The 18026-nt window shown below is 36.0% G+C and overlaps 1 protein-coding gene across 1 annotated transcript; it reads right to left on the bottom strand.

Moving 5' to 3' along the window:
• Positions 1 to 848: 848 nt before the first annotated feature.
• On the bottom strand, positions 849 to 13606 carry UBE2W (ubiquitin-conjugating enzyme E2W (putative)). Its single transcript, XM_010017337.1, has 5 exons — positions 13324 to 13606; positions 10295 to 10397; positions 7603 to 7758; positions 6382 to 6457; positions 849 to 2004 (listed from the first exon to the last, which is right to left on the bottom strand). The coding sequence occupies exons 1-5, from the start codon at positions 13362 to 13364 to the stop codon at positions 1991 to 1993; spliced, it is 390 nt and encodes a 129-aa protein (XP_010015639.1). The 5' UTR covers positions 13365 to 13606; the 3' UTR covers positions 849 to 1990.
• Positions 13607 to 18026: the final 4420 nt, after the last annotated feature.

Genomic DNA, 18026 nt, shown 5'->3' with positions numbered 1-18026 from the left:
ACAAAAACTCAGGAGCAGTACTATTCCATTTGCTTAAAATTATTATTTTTGGCTCTTAAAAGAAATTGAATTCTATGTCTTAAAGGCTCATTGTGAAAATACATACACACATGAAATTTATATCCAAAGCTAGATTTTACCATTGAGTTTTAAAGGCCAAGAGATATTTTCAGTACAGTAGAAAAAAAATAGCAGTTCCTGAAGTATACTGTAGCCTCACTTCACTGCCAATATCCATAATTCAGTTGCTGTACAAAATACTTCTCTGAAGCAAATCCATCTGAACTCTATCCACCCTGAGTTAAGCATCTGTACTTTAAAATGGTTTAAATATTAGGTAACAGAGAAGTATGTACAAGGCTATAAAACTTGTCAGTTACCGCAGGGCAGTAGGAAAAAAAAGAATCTATTTTCAGCCAATTTTCTGTTTGCTATTGTAGTTATTCCGTCTGGGTCGGGTTTAGGTTTTCTGGGGCTTTTTTTGGCTTTTTTTATAGACATTCATGCATTAATAGCTTGAATTTTTTTTTTTTTTTGAGTGCAATAATAAGGCAACAGTAAAAAAAAGTTATAGAAATTTTGCATATGTGTAAAGGTATTAAGTTTATAAAAGTGCTTCCTAAAAAGACAACCTAATGGCAGTATCAAAATATTACAGAGTGGTGAGAACAACTACCATTTCAATAAATGTTACTCCATAGAAAAATGTCAATCTGATTTTAGGCTTTTTCCCCTTTTTTGGTGAAGTAAAAGCCTGGAAAAACAATTGGTATGGATGCATGGGACAAGCAAGATAAGAAAATATACTTTAGTCTAAACTTAAATAAGAAGGTCCACACTTTTTTGTCAAAACATTAAGCCTCTGTCAAAAATGTATTTTTTTCTTTTTATAGTACAGGATTAAAAGACAAGATGATGCTTACAAGATAAAGAAATAATTTACATGAAAATATCTTCTGACAAAGCTTTTCAATCAAAATATTGTTTTGTAACATTCAAACATGACATACAACACAAAAGAAACAGTGAATGCAAACAAAAAATGTTATATGGATTGCTTTCAAACACATAAATAAATGAAATATTGGTGTAGGCAGTAGGGCTCATGCTGATGGCTAGCAGGAAATAACAGTGTGCAATCTATTTGGAAAAAGCTCTAAAGTACAAATTACAAGCCCAATTATGGACTGCAGCAAGTTCAGTTATATCACTGCCATCCTCTCCTATCTCCAAAATAAATTCTTGATTAAACCACTCATACCCTAAATTACTCATACCTTTGCTTCAGAGATATGAATAACTATATACAAAAAGTAGTTTTATTTCACCATAGGGATAACATTGTACCTCTCTGCCAATGTCACTTGAAAAGCCTTCCATGTCAAAACAATTTGACAGCAGATAACAATTTAATAAATATGCAATGATCTTATTACAGTCCTTCAGCTAAGCATGGTAACTCATGCTGCTAGTTTTGTAATCACAGTGCATAGAATCCAAATATCAAAGAACGGGTGGCTTTTAAGGTAATGGTCGATCCCTTGCTTATAATCCAAATATATCCAAAACTTTCATAAACTCTGTCATGCATCGATCTTTTTTGTGGCAGGAGCAAAACCTTTCCCTGGTACAATGTCCATTGCCGGCAATGGATGCACCAAAACCGCCAAGGAGCTCAGTGTTATTGCACAATATATGAAGACCTGGAATTCTTCCAAAAGCTTAAAACAAAAATAATGGAATTATTCTGACATTTCTGGACACCTGCATTAATACTGTATGACTAATAAAAGCATGTCAGTTGCATGGACTGAACCAGCGATCAACATGCGCCCAGAATGCACACTAGTAAAAATGCAGTCAAAGGAAGTAGTCTTCATTGCCTATAGGTCACTTCCAGTCAAAGGTTAAAGTTCAAAGACTGAATGATCAAAGTGCTCATTTTCTCAGTAGGACTATCTTCTGCTACGAGGATCACAAAATGGTGGCATCAACATGTGTCATCTTTAAAATAAAAGAAGAGCATTTATGGAAAACATATAAACATTCTAAGTCCAAATTAGCAAGGTGCTGTATGCAGAAATAATTCTAGCATTGACAGTAACATGCAGTGGAAATACACTGAATGAGTAATTCTGTGTTTCTGTTCAGTAATGACTCAGGTAAAAATATTAAACATAAAACTTCCAAAAATACACATACACTCCCAGGCACATTAGTATTGGCAAGTATCCCATTAAAAGGACAGTTATTTCCATATTCTATATTTGGAAAGCCAGTCATCGGGAAAACGAAAAGACCGAATACACTTAACATTTTGCACCCCTGAAGTACAGCAGGTCCACACCAGCTATCAAACTGAGAAATCCTGTTATAAGGAATATATAGTGATAGAGCTGGCAGAGTGGGCTCCTGATGCATTCATTATATATAGATATATATATATGTATTCATATATATGTATGTACATTTATTTCTCAAGAATCAAAGCAAACAATAGCTGTCAGAACTATGCAAACATAATAGGTTTCCTACTATAATCCTAAAATTTTAAACCTGAAAATAACTTGCGTTCCTAAATTTAAGATACTATAATTGCACAGAACATTACAGAAAAGTGTAATCTATGGCAATCTTTTCTGCATTATGCTCAATACTAAAGTATTTATCTTCCACGCACCAACCTGCAGTATATTTGCATCTGGCAACAGTAAATACTAAGCTTGTTAACAAAAAGCAAACTTACTGTCTATTTTTAATGCACTTGTAACCTCACACACCTAGAAAATGTAGCCTCATAAGCAGTATTTTTACTGTTTACAGATTTAGCATGTATAAAGTTGCCATGAACAATTCTACATTTTCAATGGAAAACATTATGTCATAAATAATACTACATGTAAAAATATCTTCATTTTGATAGTAGGGTACTGTAGGTGTAAAAAAGACTGGACAGTATGCAGAGAGATAGAAGGAGTATTTCAACTGTATACTAAAAATTTAGGCCAAATACCAGAGAAAACACTTTCTACTTAAACAAAACAAACCCAAAAGCAGTAGGGAGGTGCTGGTTGAAAACAAACACCATTGCCCTCTTTTCACAAAAATCAACTTCCCGACACCAAAGCCAGGCAACAGCTTTATGAAACCAGTTTCAGCCTGGATGCCTACGTGAACTGTATCTGGAAGATCTTCCTCTGTCTTTAACAAAATACGATCAACTCTGAGACTGAAATTTAATAAGAAATTCAATGTACGCTTGAAGCAGGTGTTGGGTAGGGCAATCAATCTAGAAATGTATGTAGTTACCAAAGATCAGGAGTTTTGAAACAAGGACATCAGTTTGTAGCAAACAAGGCTCCATAACTCTGCTTATGGAGTTAAGTTGCTTTGTTGGGGCAGGGATGAAATGAGAGATTACGAACTGTAATAAGCTAAATGCACAGAGACACATGTTTACACATCAGAATGTATCTCAAACTGCCACTTTGTCTTTCTGTGTTCATATCTGTTTCCTTTACATCAGCTCCCAGTCATGCACTACTTGCTCTCAGTTAAAAAAAATCCAGGCACGTACTGGAAAAATAAAGAAATCCTTCAAATGCATATACTAAAAGTGAATACAGTCTTCCTCCTTCCTCTCCAAAACACAGGGGTTCAATTTCACATTAAAGCTAAGCCAGTCCAATGGCTAGTTGACAACAGAAGGGGCAGAACCACCCTGCATCTCCCTTCTCATGTTCTTGTATCAGCACTGGTGTTCACTTCATCCAGCAGTTAACCTTGTTTTCTTTCTCAGTTTGGATTAGTTTTTCACCCCTAATTTATCCAGCCCAAAGTTGTTGAACCACAAGATTAGATATGCGACACTTCAGTTGAAGCAGAAAACCAAGATGACAGAATCACCTTTCCCAAGGGCTTGCAAGTCTTTTCAGGTGTACATAATGTTGAAGACAGTTCTTCGCCAGAGAGAGATGGTTAAAATTAGTGGGCAAGCTACACTTCCCATTTTAGTGTAACCCACCATTTCTTCAAACCCACTAAGAAAACAATGACAATTTAAAGATCATGCCTTGGCAGTCTTGCTTTAGGAAGAGAAACGTAAGTAGTTGCAACAGAGAAAGAGCAAGTGACACACAAAGCTTGAAGGAAAAACCCTCTAGCACTTAAGAAATTTTTTGTCCAATGGACATTGGGCATGTTTTAATTTTTAATTAAGAATTTAATGGTGGGGGAAAAGCACCATTAACTTTTAATCATGACCTCCTTTGCAATTAGTACTTCAAAAGGAAGTTAAACAACAAATGAAAATACTATGAAGCAAGCCAGTACAAGTTATTTAAATGAACTGACTTGCTTTTTCTTGCCTCAGGTTGGTTTTTAGGTTGCTCTGAATTGGGGGGGGTAGGGTTTTCTGACTTCCAGAAAACAGCCATTGTAGTTACTTCAAAGTAATTAAATGACTTATTCAATGGACTATAAGCAGCCTAATGGCTTTGAGCCACAATAATACAGCAACTTTCAGAGCCAGATAACCCACATTTCCTTGTCATACTCATTGGCTTTTGTTTGTTAACTCTAATTGACTTTTATAAATAAGAAATCATAGTATGATCTGCAGACTGTTCTTCTTGATAGTCTTCAATCCTGAATCAAAACAAGTCTAGTACAAAATAAAGACATATTTCCATTGCAAAGTAAAGCAAATAAATAAAACTTTACTTGTTTCTCTTTTAAAATAACTAGCAAGTGAAAACAAAACTAGTTAATAAAAACTCTCTCAAAATTGCCAATAAAGAGGAAGCAAAACTATAAATGGAGAAGCACCAAACACATTACAAGAATGAAAAAAAAAAACCCCACCCAAACAAAAAAACCAAACAAAACCAAAGCAGAGAAGAGAAAGCGACTACTTAATAATGTGGTACAGATGAAAAATGGAGCCTTGTGGGCAACAGGCTTCTTGTTCTTGGAGTCAGTTTTAAAAACAATATAATGTACAACCACATGGTAAATAATCCTGACTTTTCTTAAATACCTCTTAATCCCATGACATACACACTCCTTTTACTGTAAGTGAAGTCACCTTGTTTTAGAGATACTATTAGAGTATTACGACAAACTGAGTTTCATTCTCTTACATTACCACATATCAAAACCCCAAGAGTCACAGCAAGCATTATGAAACTCTCAAGTTTTTCTTGTTAAGGCACCCATAGGCTTTTAAGAATGTAAGGGTGAAGGCTTTGGTGTTTGCCTCTCCACTCATTAACTCCCACTGCCTCAAAATACTTGGTCTCTTCTCAGACAAGGGACAAAACATGTCCTGGGGTGGGGAGGCAGTGAAAAAAATAAGAGGATGTCTTATGATGGAGCCTTCAGTGAAAGCTGGTGATGGGATCAATACCTCCTGAACCACCCTAGCATACAGCATTATCTGCTCTAACACATCCCTTCCCAAAATACGTGGGCTCCCGATAACCTCATTTGTACAGTATTTTCCTAGGGAAAGCAAAGAAAATGTTGGCCAAGAAGATAGCCCATCTTTAGCCCCTCCTCCTTTCTTTCCTCATCAATGGAGTGGATAAGACAAGCACATACAACTAACCCCAGCTCTGGGAAAAGGATGAGAAATTTTGGGACAGAAGAAAGAGTATAAAGACAGAGAGCACATGGAAAAAGGAGAAAGAAAACAAAACAAACACCAAAAAATTCCACAAACCACACCAACACAATACTAGCACTGCAGACATTATAACACTATACATAACAATTTTAGAATGTTTTTTTTATCATGTACATGTAGAATCTTATTACTGTATTATTGACTACTAGCTCCTAAGAGCTTCTTTAAGTCAGCCAATTGTCCCACATTGGAATTGTGATTAGCAGTGGAAATTATTAAATCAGATAGCTGTTTACAAACATATGGACACCATTTAATTGCTATAAAAGCTCTTAAAGCATTAACAACAAACAAAACAAAACAAAACAATGAAAAAAACCCACACACAATAAAACCAACCTGGTTTGAGAACTAAACCTGGTTTCATTATGTACCTTCCCCAACCCAAAACTTAAGACTTGTCATGGACTAACACAGTGTACAAGAACTTTCTTTCATATTCAATCCTAAAATTTAAAACCTATACATCTGTGCTGTTAAATTTCCACTAGGAATTACTGAAATGTAATACAAAAAAAAAAAATCGCAGCAAGATCTCTAAGAAACAGGATTTTAATAACTTTTGAGATTTAAAAGAAGAGTTTAAGGTTTTGAATGCATTTATCCTACCTCCCTACATTTTAATTGCCTTGAGCCTGAAACAAACAAACAAAAAAAAAAGTAAACAAAATTCCTGGTCCTAGTTAAATACTTACCATGATACCACCATTTTGTTTTCTTTGGATTCTTGTTACACGTTCTTACATAAAATGAGTTATCTGGAGGTCGCCTCTGCAACAGAAAAAAAGACCTACAAATAATCAAACAATCCTCATATCATAATGCATGAGCTATTTAAGAAGCTTATAAAAGGCTACTATGTGAATGCAGGGAAAATGAGGCAACAGGCAGAGCTAGATCTTTGTCGCAAAAAATCACTTACAGATCCCGGTAATAATTCTTACTGGAGATACTTCAAGCAAAAAATTAATAAAAAAGAACAAATAGTTTGGAGGTAGACAGGGAGAGAAATTAAATTTTAAGAAAGAAAAAAACCCAACCTGCAAGAAAGGAACAGCTGCCATTCAAAAAACACAACCACCCAACCAAAAAAAATCCAAACTAAATTCCTTTTGCAGTTTGGAATCTGATTCTGATCTATTAGATTCAGTTTACATCCATACATCTCAGCTTGGAGTGGGTGAAAAAATTAATATAACCAAATTCTGTATCTGATCCATACTTCATATTCTTCAGCTTTCTTTCAAGTGTCATCATTATGCATAACCAAAGTAATAGGATACAGTACAAAGCCATTTGGACGGTGTTCTTCTACCACATACACATGACTAGGACTGACTGGGATGTGACATAAATAGGCATGTTTGGACAGCACAGACGTACAAGCTCTGACCACATCTAACTTCCATATATACTCCACTGCAAAAGAAATGGTCAAGAGTAAAAGGGTAGTCTTTTTACAAAAAAGGTCTAAAGTATTAGTGTCACTCATCCATGACCAAAAAAGCAGCTTAGTACCATCTACTTTCCTGAAAATGACAAAAATCACTGAAATAGTACAGCTGTAAAGCCATGCAAACACCTGCTCTGAAGACCTGCCAACAGTCATTTCACAATGCCTTTAGAGACAGAATTTTTACAAAGAATTGTCCTAAAACATGATCAAACTTCACAATTAGTACAATTAGAAGGGTTCTATTCACTCTCTTTTGCAATAATGATATACGCGCAGGTTACCACAAAAACAATGACAAAGCACTTACTGCACTATTTTGCAGCTCTAGTTTAGTATTCTTCAGTAGTAGAAATGTAGATACAGTAGTTTTTAGAATTTTTGAAATGAAAATCTCACTTTGCAAAGTAGAAATCTATTAACTTTTACTTATTCTACTCCAACAGTGCTAAAGTGCTCATACCTTTTCTTTGCAGCTGGAAAGCATGCTAATAATGCTAAGACAAACAGATTGCACTGAGAGAGCTGGAGACCAGTCTTCTGTTAGAATGGATAAACAGATATGACCATTGCTATAAACATGAGGATGAACAGGAATATTGTCTCCAGTAAACATGACCTAAAAAAGAAAAAGAACAAACAACTGTAACTTACTGCCCAGATTTAAATAAGACTCTATTGCTTTTGGGAAAATAATAGTATCTTGTTTAAGAAGTGGATCTGCCATTTTCAGTTACACTAAATAATACACTTTATCATGTTAGGTTCATTCATTTTTGGAAGCTGTTAATTGAAATATAAAATAAGACAATGGGAAGGTAAATAGCTAGTGAAAATTGTGTTAAACATGGTTAAGCATAGGGTTTTTTTCTATGGATATTTATACAGCATAGAAAAATGCAAAGGTAACAGTGTAAAGACATCAAACTAAACTTTTCATATCTTGCAGCTTCAGTCTTTCACATCCTAAGGAATCCAGCTGCCTAGCCAAAACACTGGATGATTTCATAAGCCACAATGTTATATACCAGGAAACACAATGAGATTCACAAAGGAATATTTCTATAAGCCTCGGCACAATAGAAATTAAGTTCTGGACAGCTCATCCAGGTTCCAGTTTAAATAATAAAACACATCAATCCTATTAAGTATAAAAGACTTGTACAACCAAAGTATGGTACCTTACAGGGAATATTTTTAGATCATTATTTCAAATGAAATATGTATTTTTATTTAACATAGACAAATCTGGAAGAACAGCACTTAGAACCTTAACTCTGCTCTATTGAAAGATAATATTGCAGTCAAAAAAAAAGGTTAGAAAAGCAATATTGTCAGCTATTGCTCTTACACCAAGTTTCTGTCAAACGCATAGCTGGCTCACGACCAAGGGAAACGGATTAAAAACCTTGCAGCAGCATTTATCCTCCTGAGCTCCTTACTCAACATAACCACTATCATCTTTTATGCAACAACATAATAAAATTCTACCACTCATAATACCCAGGAGCCTCTTAAGTGTTTCCTAAGTTATATAGATATATGTATGTGTACAAATATATATACTTGTACATAACACACCCACCTCACCACTGACTACAAGTAAGCAGCAACATCTTCATCATGCGGGAAACTGAAATCAAAGAGCTTAACACCTATTTGCCAAATGGCAGATGGATTTCCAAGACAGCAGAGAAACCGGATGCAGAATGATCTTCCGTTAGTCTTTAAACTGATATTTCTTAAGCACTACAGAGCTTACCTTCATAAACCAGTAATATATTTCACTTTAAGCAACGTCTTCCTTTTACAGGAAAACCAAACGAGGCATATTAGGCAAGTAAAAGCATGCACACTATGACAGACAACATACATTTAAAGGCAGAAAACCACCAAGTGATTAAGCAGCAGAAGTGTAAACTGTCAATTCACAGTAAGCAGATTTGCAGAAGAAGAATTATGACCCAGAAGTGCGTCATACAGAATGAAATTACTGCACAACAGCATTTTTATAAAATTGTCTACAACAATCAAGTATCAGAAACTTAAATTCCTAATTGTTTTGTGTGCTAAAAGTCATTGTAAATGTACAGATCTAATTTGTTGCTTTACAGTAAACTGCACAGAGGCAAATGCACAGATCGGGTAATGAGTACAAACAGTACCTACTTGAAACCAAATGGAAGTGGCTACACTGTTGTGAATTATCTATGAGCAGCTCACTGCAAACCCCATGAGGTGCAGAAGCACAGGTGGACAGTTTGTTCTTTAAAACCTAAGACTGAAATGTCACCATTCTAGTTTCTATCACAGTTCCTACAAATATGTAATGTTTATGGTTTAAGTGCCTTTCACAGCTCTGTGCTTCAGTTTCAACACCAGTGAGAAGTGTCAGAGATCATTGTTGAAACTTTGAGCTGAAACAGACAGGCCAAGGACTGAGGCACTCTTGCTTTTCTTCTTTGTCTTTCAGAACAGCAGCGCTGATAGCTGAACACTACTCTTGCCAGCCATGTTTTGTAGTATTTCCCCCAGGTAATGAAGGGATGAATGTACCAAGCTCATTCTGCAGCCTAGCAGTATTGCTGCCACTTCAGTTCTTTATGCTGCTGTGAGAACAACACAGTATCTCACAGCTCAATTATAACCACTAGATTTGCAGGCCTCTCATAGACATGTCATGTACCTATGAGAATCCATACCACAAGCACAATATTTCTCCAGATGTATTAACAATGCTAGTAGAGAAGATGCAAGAGGCTTAAAAACAAACTAGAAAAAAAAAAAAAGCTGGAGCAAAAAAAAAAGAGGGAACAAAAAAGCAGTTTGTTGTTTACTCTGCTCCTGTACCACAGTTCAACGGTATCTTCATACTTTACCCTGTGCTGCTCTTTTGTAATATATGAATATCAATCTCAAAGAAGCCTTCAATTTACACTGCTCTTTCATCTCCTGTGAAACCAAGTAAACTGTCACAACATTATACTTCACTGCAGAGTCATTTATAAAAGAAAAAGCAACTGCACAATGTGTTTAATACAAACTAAAGTAACTAAATCTCATATCAGGATATGTAGATGATATTTATATTCAGCACATGTCAGGCAGCTATAACCTAGAGGTAGCGTTAAGCAAAAAGGAAGAAAGCAGGTTACCTGAGGCGAGTCAAAAGGATACCGACTACTGAACTTAAATAGAAGCTGAAATTTCTCCCCTTCATATAGTGTTCCTGGAGCACCTTCCATGTCTACAATCCACCTAAAGAATGGGAAAAAAATATTCTTAGTATTGTGGACTGACAAATTACAATTTTCTTCCTGAAGCACAGGACTAATCCGATCGATTACCAATCACAGCCAAATCTCCATTAGTATCGTAACAATCACAAAGGTGAGTAACATAACATGCCTACATTTGAAAGAAACAAGCTTTGTATTTTACATACAGGCATTTAATATAGTGCTGTAAATTATACAAGTAATTATGACTTGAACTCAACACCAAATGATCAATTCCCAAAATAATGACTGTTAATGTGAGACAACAAAGCTGAAACAATAGAGTTTACTATTTATTTACTATTACTGTTACAGTTTACTCCTACACAAAAACAGGGCTGGAGGAAACAAAATAGTAAGTGTTCTTTTTCATGTTGTTTTACTTTTCTGTCACGGAAATCATCAATACTTTTTATTAGAATAAAATCTGTATCCAAGGGGGAAGGACAATGCTACTCTTACATCTGTGAGAAAAACTCGGAAATTAAGTGGTATATAACCTGACAGGTAATGGAACCAAAACCAAAAAAGTTAATAGTATAGAAAGGAAAAGGTCACAGAAAATTAAAAACAAAACAAAAGGGATAACTTGCAACTATAATACAGGCAATACCTCAACATATCACAGTATTAATTTTCCTTTGATTTTCTCCTTCCATCATAACAAGTAAGTTGCTGACAGGTGGAGATGTTTGTGGTGGGTTGGACTTATGGGTGGTTTTTAATCCAGTCAAAAATAGATGCATATTGTTCAACACATATAGCAACACCCTGCTATCTAGCTTCTGTCATTTCTTCTATTGTTGATCACTTAATACCATCCTTTGCAGCATTACTTCCCCATTTTTGTCTTTCACCCTTGATTAATTTTTGTACATTTGAGCAACACGACAAGGTGAAGATTCAGCAAAGACTCAGATAACATTAACATCAGTCTTAAGTGAGGCAGCCGAGATTTTCAGAACAGCAACGTGTTCAGAAAAGCTGACATCTCCTCCACCTGGCAGTCCTGATGATCCTATTCCCAGCCTCTCCATCCTCCTGTCATATACACTCTCCCTGTGTATTTAAGCCATGCCCATTATTCTTTCGGTTGGTCGCTTGCTTTTTGGTTGTGGGTTCTTTTATTGTTTTTCTTTTTTTTAAAGAAATTGCTTCTCCACTCAACTTCCAGCTGCCACACTCTTCAGCAGAAATGCATCTTCAACAGCAGCATGGTGATAGCTGTAGCAGTGTTCCATCTTTTAATTTTGTGATTTCATCTATCTGCACTCCAGACCACTCATCTCTTCTACCTTCTGCTTTTGCATTTATACACATGGTGGACCAACACTCTTCAGTCTTATTGTTCCTTGTGATCCAGAACCTCCACTTCCAAGTTTTTAAAATAGTTTCACTTACTAAGTAGAAGATAACTCTGCCTGAACTTTTCTCCTTTTATGGTCAAGGAATCACCAGAACCCATCTTTCCTGTGTGCTTTACGGTTTAGCCATCTCATATTTCTAATCCTTGTGTATTTAAAATAGATGATTGCTTAACGTTTCAAATGACCCAGTTACACGACGAGATCCAGTTATTTTATTCAACATCTTTCAAACCCAACCAGCATTGCTACACAAATCTTTACTGCACCAATTCAAATTGCAACTTGATTAATTAACTCGGAACATGCTCCTTGGCACAAAAACCCTCAAAGAGGAAAAATACAATGTTATTGAGATAGGAAACTTCTTAAACAGTGACAAAATCTAGCATGGCAGTATACAGGAAGTTTTTATTTTCAAGGTATAAAAACTGTACATAACGAGGTAGTATTCTGGGAACAGAAACAAACAAACAAACAAACAAAAAAGAAAACCCGACTTTTTCCCTTTTCCATTCATCTGCTGTAAACTTGCTATTTAAGTGTAAACTCATCTGTTTCAATGAGTAAAAAACACTTGCAATATAAGACTGAGTCCTTTCTTGTTTTAGTCATATTCATCTGCATGAAGTATCACAAAAATCAGCAGCATTTAAAAAGCAATAGCAGTATTTAACTCAGTATATACAAGGCTCAGAAAAGCCTCATATACATGGTCTGAGTGGCACCTCCACTACCACCTTCTGATGTGAAGCACCATCAGAAGTCAGCTCTGTTTGTAAGTCGATCCATCAATCAATAGTACAGAACATACAGCCTGCTATTCATACTCACGTTTACATCTGCTAAGGAGTTTTTAAACATTTATCTAAAATTAAACTAAGAAAATTACTTAAAAGAAAGGTCAACACAGTCTAAATCTTTTGAACTGCAGTCAATTAAAACAAAAAAAATAGTTCAAATTAATACCAAGAACATCCCCTGTCCATTCCAATGGACACAACACAGAATATTTAATACTGTTATTCTCTCTGTTCTTCTAATCACAAAATACAGCAGGGAGCAAAGTGCAAACGAATGTTCTTGGATAACTTTGCTCTTTAAGAAGTTTCCTCCACTTGCTTTAGAGCAAAAAGGTAATGGAAATTAACAGCTACAAAATGTACTTAACAAAAATAACGTAGAAACTCTAAACCAGCTACTCCATTATTTCAATAAATCTAGAGGGACTTCAGAGATTTGTAATTATGAGAGATTGTTAAATTATTTTATTCTAAAATATGCAGAAGCTTTTACCAATAACATTTTGTTAGACACTAAATGCCTAATAAAAAATTAATGAATTCACTATTCAGTTCCTGAGAGTGTCCAGCACATTACTGCAACATACTCATTATGCAGAACCATGTCTTTTAGTCTGCTCCCTAGACTAAAAACAAAATTCAGAATGTTATTTGAAGTGGTGGAAGTGACCTGCAGAGAACTTCTCATTACTTATGCTTTTCAGCTTGGTAGCAAAAATGAAACAGTGTATATACTTACTGTGTAATTGAATTTTGTACACTCTTTTCATTTAGCGTCATTCCTGGAGGTGGATCATTTTGCAATGCCAATAGTTCTTTTTGTAATCGTTTCTATAAAGAAATTATACAAATATTTGAAGTATTAAAGTTCTACAATAAACATGCACACTGAAGTACATTGCATCAATTATTGAAAGGTAAAAGGAGTTTTATTTGAAAACTTAAATACAAAGTGAAATTGAAATATGAGAAAGAGGGAAGACTCCTTGTCCCAGAAATTAAACTGAAAAGTCACAGGCAAAAAAAGTCACAGGCCTTAAACTTACTGTTTTGGTAAAATGCAGCAGCACTTACATCTGCAACACTGCTAAGTGAAGAACTGTTGTGTTAGGAAATACACAGAGGTATCCAGAATTTTGTCATAATACAAAGATGTCAATCAGAGCTCTACACCTAGCAGCAAACATTTCATATTCCCCCAGCAGCATCAGATTTACAATTAATTCTCCAAGATTTTAACAACTCTTCTACCTCTAAGTAATTAAAGACACTTCTATCCGGCATCTGTGCAAGCCTTTGCTTTGTCCCAAGTCATCTCAGAGGACAGAACACAAAGCTAAAACAAGACCATATGACTTGAAGAACACAAATAATATTACAACTTCATAGTAACTGCATCTTAGAACATACAGAGTCATAGTATTTAGAAATACCAGTAGCTCAGGTAATTCCTACCTATTTTGGCATGGATAAATAGGTAACTGCAACCAGCTGCTTCCATCACAAATACTAGAACTGCTTCTTACAACCTCTGGACCAAAGGAAATGCAATCTCCGTGAAGTGCTATCATTGGCACTGCTTTCAGTGTGTTTTTTCTCCATATAAACAGTTAGGTAATATATTCTGTCAGTTCCAAACAACATAACAGAAAGTTCAAGGCTCTTTCATCTCTTCTCCTTTTTCCTGCCAACCTACCAGTCCACTTCCATCATCCTACTATTCAAAATGACCTTACACTCAAGAGGAGTAAAAATATGTGGTTTGGGAGTTTAATACCTAATGTTGACTCAACATACAATTTTTTAAAATTAGGTTTATCATGCACTTGTCACTGTTCCTTATTGATTTTCCAAACAACTTTTCTGGTGCCTAGTAGAACTTAAAAAAAAAAAATGCACAGGGGAAAGAAAAGCGTTCATTTGTCAACGCAGAAGTGATCTAGGATGTCATTAGTATCTTTGAAATAGAACTAAAATAAATTCAGACACACAACTCCTAAAGAAAAGGTCCTTATACATTCACAGTTTACATTTTGAAATAACCTTCTATCTCTATCAAGCAGCCCTGAAAAGTTGCTTTGGGCTTCTGTTTTTAAAGTCCTTACCTTGAACCCAGACAAACACTTTTAAGTCTTTTATTTTCAAGCAATTAAGCAAACACACGCTCCAAATGAAGAGAATCTCACCCCATAACTGCAGGCAATCAGGACAGAAGACCAACAACTGCTATTAGAGATGACAAAAACTTTTTTATTTTTGTTCTCTCCAGCCATACTGACAATCTTGAATAACTTCCCTTGAAATTATACGGCAAAAATACCGTTTTATAATGAATTCCTAGATTTCTCCCATCCCCATAATGACAGGAACTCTGAAACTGTTTTACAGTTCAAGGGGGAAAATGCTTGTAAAGATTTTGTAAGTATTATGATAAGAGGACTGGAGCACCTCCCATATGACGATAGGCTGAGAAAGTTGAGGCTGTTCAGCCTGGAAAAGAGAAGGCTGCATGGAGACCTCAGAGCAGCCTTCCAATACCTGAAGGGGGCCTACAAGGATGTTGGGGAGGGACTCTTCATTGGGAACTCTAGTGGTAGGACAAGGGGTAATGGCTTTAAACTTAAACAGGGGAAGTTTAGGTTAGATATAAGGAAGAAGTTCTTCACAGTGAGGGTGGTGAGGCACTGGAATAGGTTGCCCAAGGAAGTTGTGAATGCTCCATCCCTGGCAGTGTTCAAGGCCAGGCTGGACAGAGCCTTGAGCGACATAGTTTAGTGTGTGGCGTCCCTGCTCATGGCAGGGGGGTTGGAACTAGATGATCTTGAGGTCCTTTCCAACCCTAACTATTCTATGGTTCTATGATCCTATTACTCTAGCCACCTCAAGACAGAAGCAAGGCAGTCTTCACTCAAAGAGAATTACTTCTACTGGACCACAGATACACATTTAAGAGGTGATACTTTTGGGAATACAAATCCTTATTTGGGTTTTCTCCAACTGGAACAATAAAATATACCATCTATTTTACAATATTCTACTATTCCATTAACCATGCCATACAAGTTAATCATACCTTATCTGACAACATAGCTATGTGTTTTTAATAGGCTTTTGCTGGACATTTTCAAGATTTCTTCTATCAAGCATCAACTCAATTACTTCTGCAGACTATAAAAGAGCTGCCTGCAGACCCTTTCCAGAAGATGCTCAAGAGTACTCTACGGCAACTGCAAGAAATTGTAAAGGGCATCACAGCCTACTAACAAGGATTAATTCCAATACTGAAAAATTGTTTTAAGAGAGGGGTGTTTAGAAAATTGCATTTTAATTAACCTCTCTGGTCAATGCTTTCCAAGGTCTGACTACTCTCAAGGTATAAAATGTTTCTCTTGTATCTTACTGGACTATCTCATGTTCCAATTTGTGTCTGTCACCCCTTGTCTTCCCACTGTGGCTCTATTTTCCCCAACACCCTCCCATGAGGTTGTTGTAAGCATCAGCAAAATCTTCCCTTTGCCTTTTCTTCTGAAAGTTGAAGAAACCCAGTCAGCCTCTCCTTGTACATCATTAGTTCAGCCCCATACCATCTTGGTGTGTATCTGTTGGACTTGCTCCTGGACATCAATAGCTTTCTTGTACCAGGGCTCCCTAAAGACAGTACTCCAGATGTTGTCTCAAGTGCCAGAGAGAGGGGAAGAACCACTTTCCTTAAGCTGCTGGCTACATGCCTACACACACAGCCTAGGAAAATTTGGAAGATACTCTCCAAAGATATTATGAAGGAGCATTTTTTCTTTCTCTCTCCCTTACCATGACTTAAAATAATCTGTCTCATGTTGTGTCTCATTAACACACAAAACTGGATTATCAGGAGCCAAATCTAGTTTAAATTTAAAAAAAAAAAAAAAATCTCTCTTAAATGAAGCCCTTGCAGGCCAGATTCATAGAGTTTAATTAGGAAACTGAGCTCCTGGTTACCACAGTAATACAGAAAACATCTCAAGTTTAAATGCAACAACTTGAAGTGAATTCCAGTGTTTAACAATATTTGGACTAGCTAACCAAAGAGGTACAAAGACCATTGATTTTCTCAGAGTAACACTAAGTCTAAAGACTACTGTACCATCACGCACAAATCCAGAAACATGCACTCTTAGCTTCAAGATAAGTCAGTTATGTACTTTTCAAGAAACACCACTCTGATATACCAAGCCCACACAGATTATGTACAAAAGGCACGCTGCAACTGTAAATTTCTGAAATGAAGCATTTGAAAAGGAACAGTTTCAGAGGGTGAAAAGCCTGACTTGTATTTGACAGCCATGAATACAGAAAACGTTCTCTAGCACAAAGGTCTTGAGAATTAGCAGCAACTTACACAGCAGGACAAAGTATAATGGATTCACACTTTTCAGACAATTCTAACGGTCTTGTTTGTAGACTTTTATAAACTTCAGACTTGAAGATACCTCTCCACCTTCCTCACACAGGCATGGATCAAAAATTCCTAAAATATCTTTGCCATTAAAAGCCTTTGACATTTTCCACATTGCTATCTCTTGCTTTCATAACTCGAAGAATTTTCTTCACAGTAAGAGATCTGGGTGAGTTGAATAAATTATGTCAGATTACTTCTCTTATTCTTCATGGATAGAGAATTCTTAACTTACTTTCCTCCTTCCCCAGTATCCACTCAACTAAACACATAATTCTTTCAAGCCAATGCAGACTGCCCTCAAAATAACCGCTGGTAAATCCACTCAGCTTGATGGAACCAAATGCCCAGATCATCTTAATTTTCTGATTTTTGGAGGGGAGGAGGGAGCTATATAGAACAGTCAGCTACATCAGTTGGGAAAATCTACATCATCAGCCACAGTGGCATTTGTCTCCTATTTCCACTAAGGTACCTGATGATTAGTGTCACAATACATTTTCAAGAACAAGCTACCTAAAGACACTCCCAAGACCTTTGTTCACATTTCAGCCTGAGAACGGAAGACTATTATAAATTCATAAGCCTAGTATAGAAAAATGAAAAGCAAAACAAAGTGGTTTTGACTCAAGTGATCTTATTTTAAACACACATTACTGTTTATCTATAGCACTGTTATGATTAGTACTATCCCGCAAATGTTCCCTTAATTTTATCCTCCTAGTACGACATATTTTGCAGTAGTACTGTTCCAGTTGTCAATGCTTTCCTCCTACCCCTGCCATACTTCTATTTTTGCTGCAATTTCCAGATTCGTACCCTGCAACAGTAGTTCATGTCACTTTGTTCTCTTGCTCAGGCTGCTATTGCTATTTATATACATTTAAGCTCTGTCCTTTTTATTTGGCATGATTTGTTAATTTAACTGCGTCATGTATTTTTTGCTTTTCTATTCACAGGCTCATCCCTTTCTTCATCTTTCTAGTGATTTATAAAAACCTTTCTTA

This window comes from Nestor notabilis, unplaced genomic scaffold, assembly GCF_000696875.1.
Source record: "Nestor notabilis isolate BGI_N333 unplaced genomic scaffold, ASM69687v1 scaffold17486, whole genome shotgun sequence".
NCBI classification, from domain to species: Eukaryota; Metazoa; Chordata; class Aves; order Psittaciformes; family Psittacidae; genus Nestor; species Nestor notabilis.
This window is presented reverse-complemented; position numbering and strand designations above follow the sequence as displayed.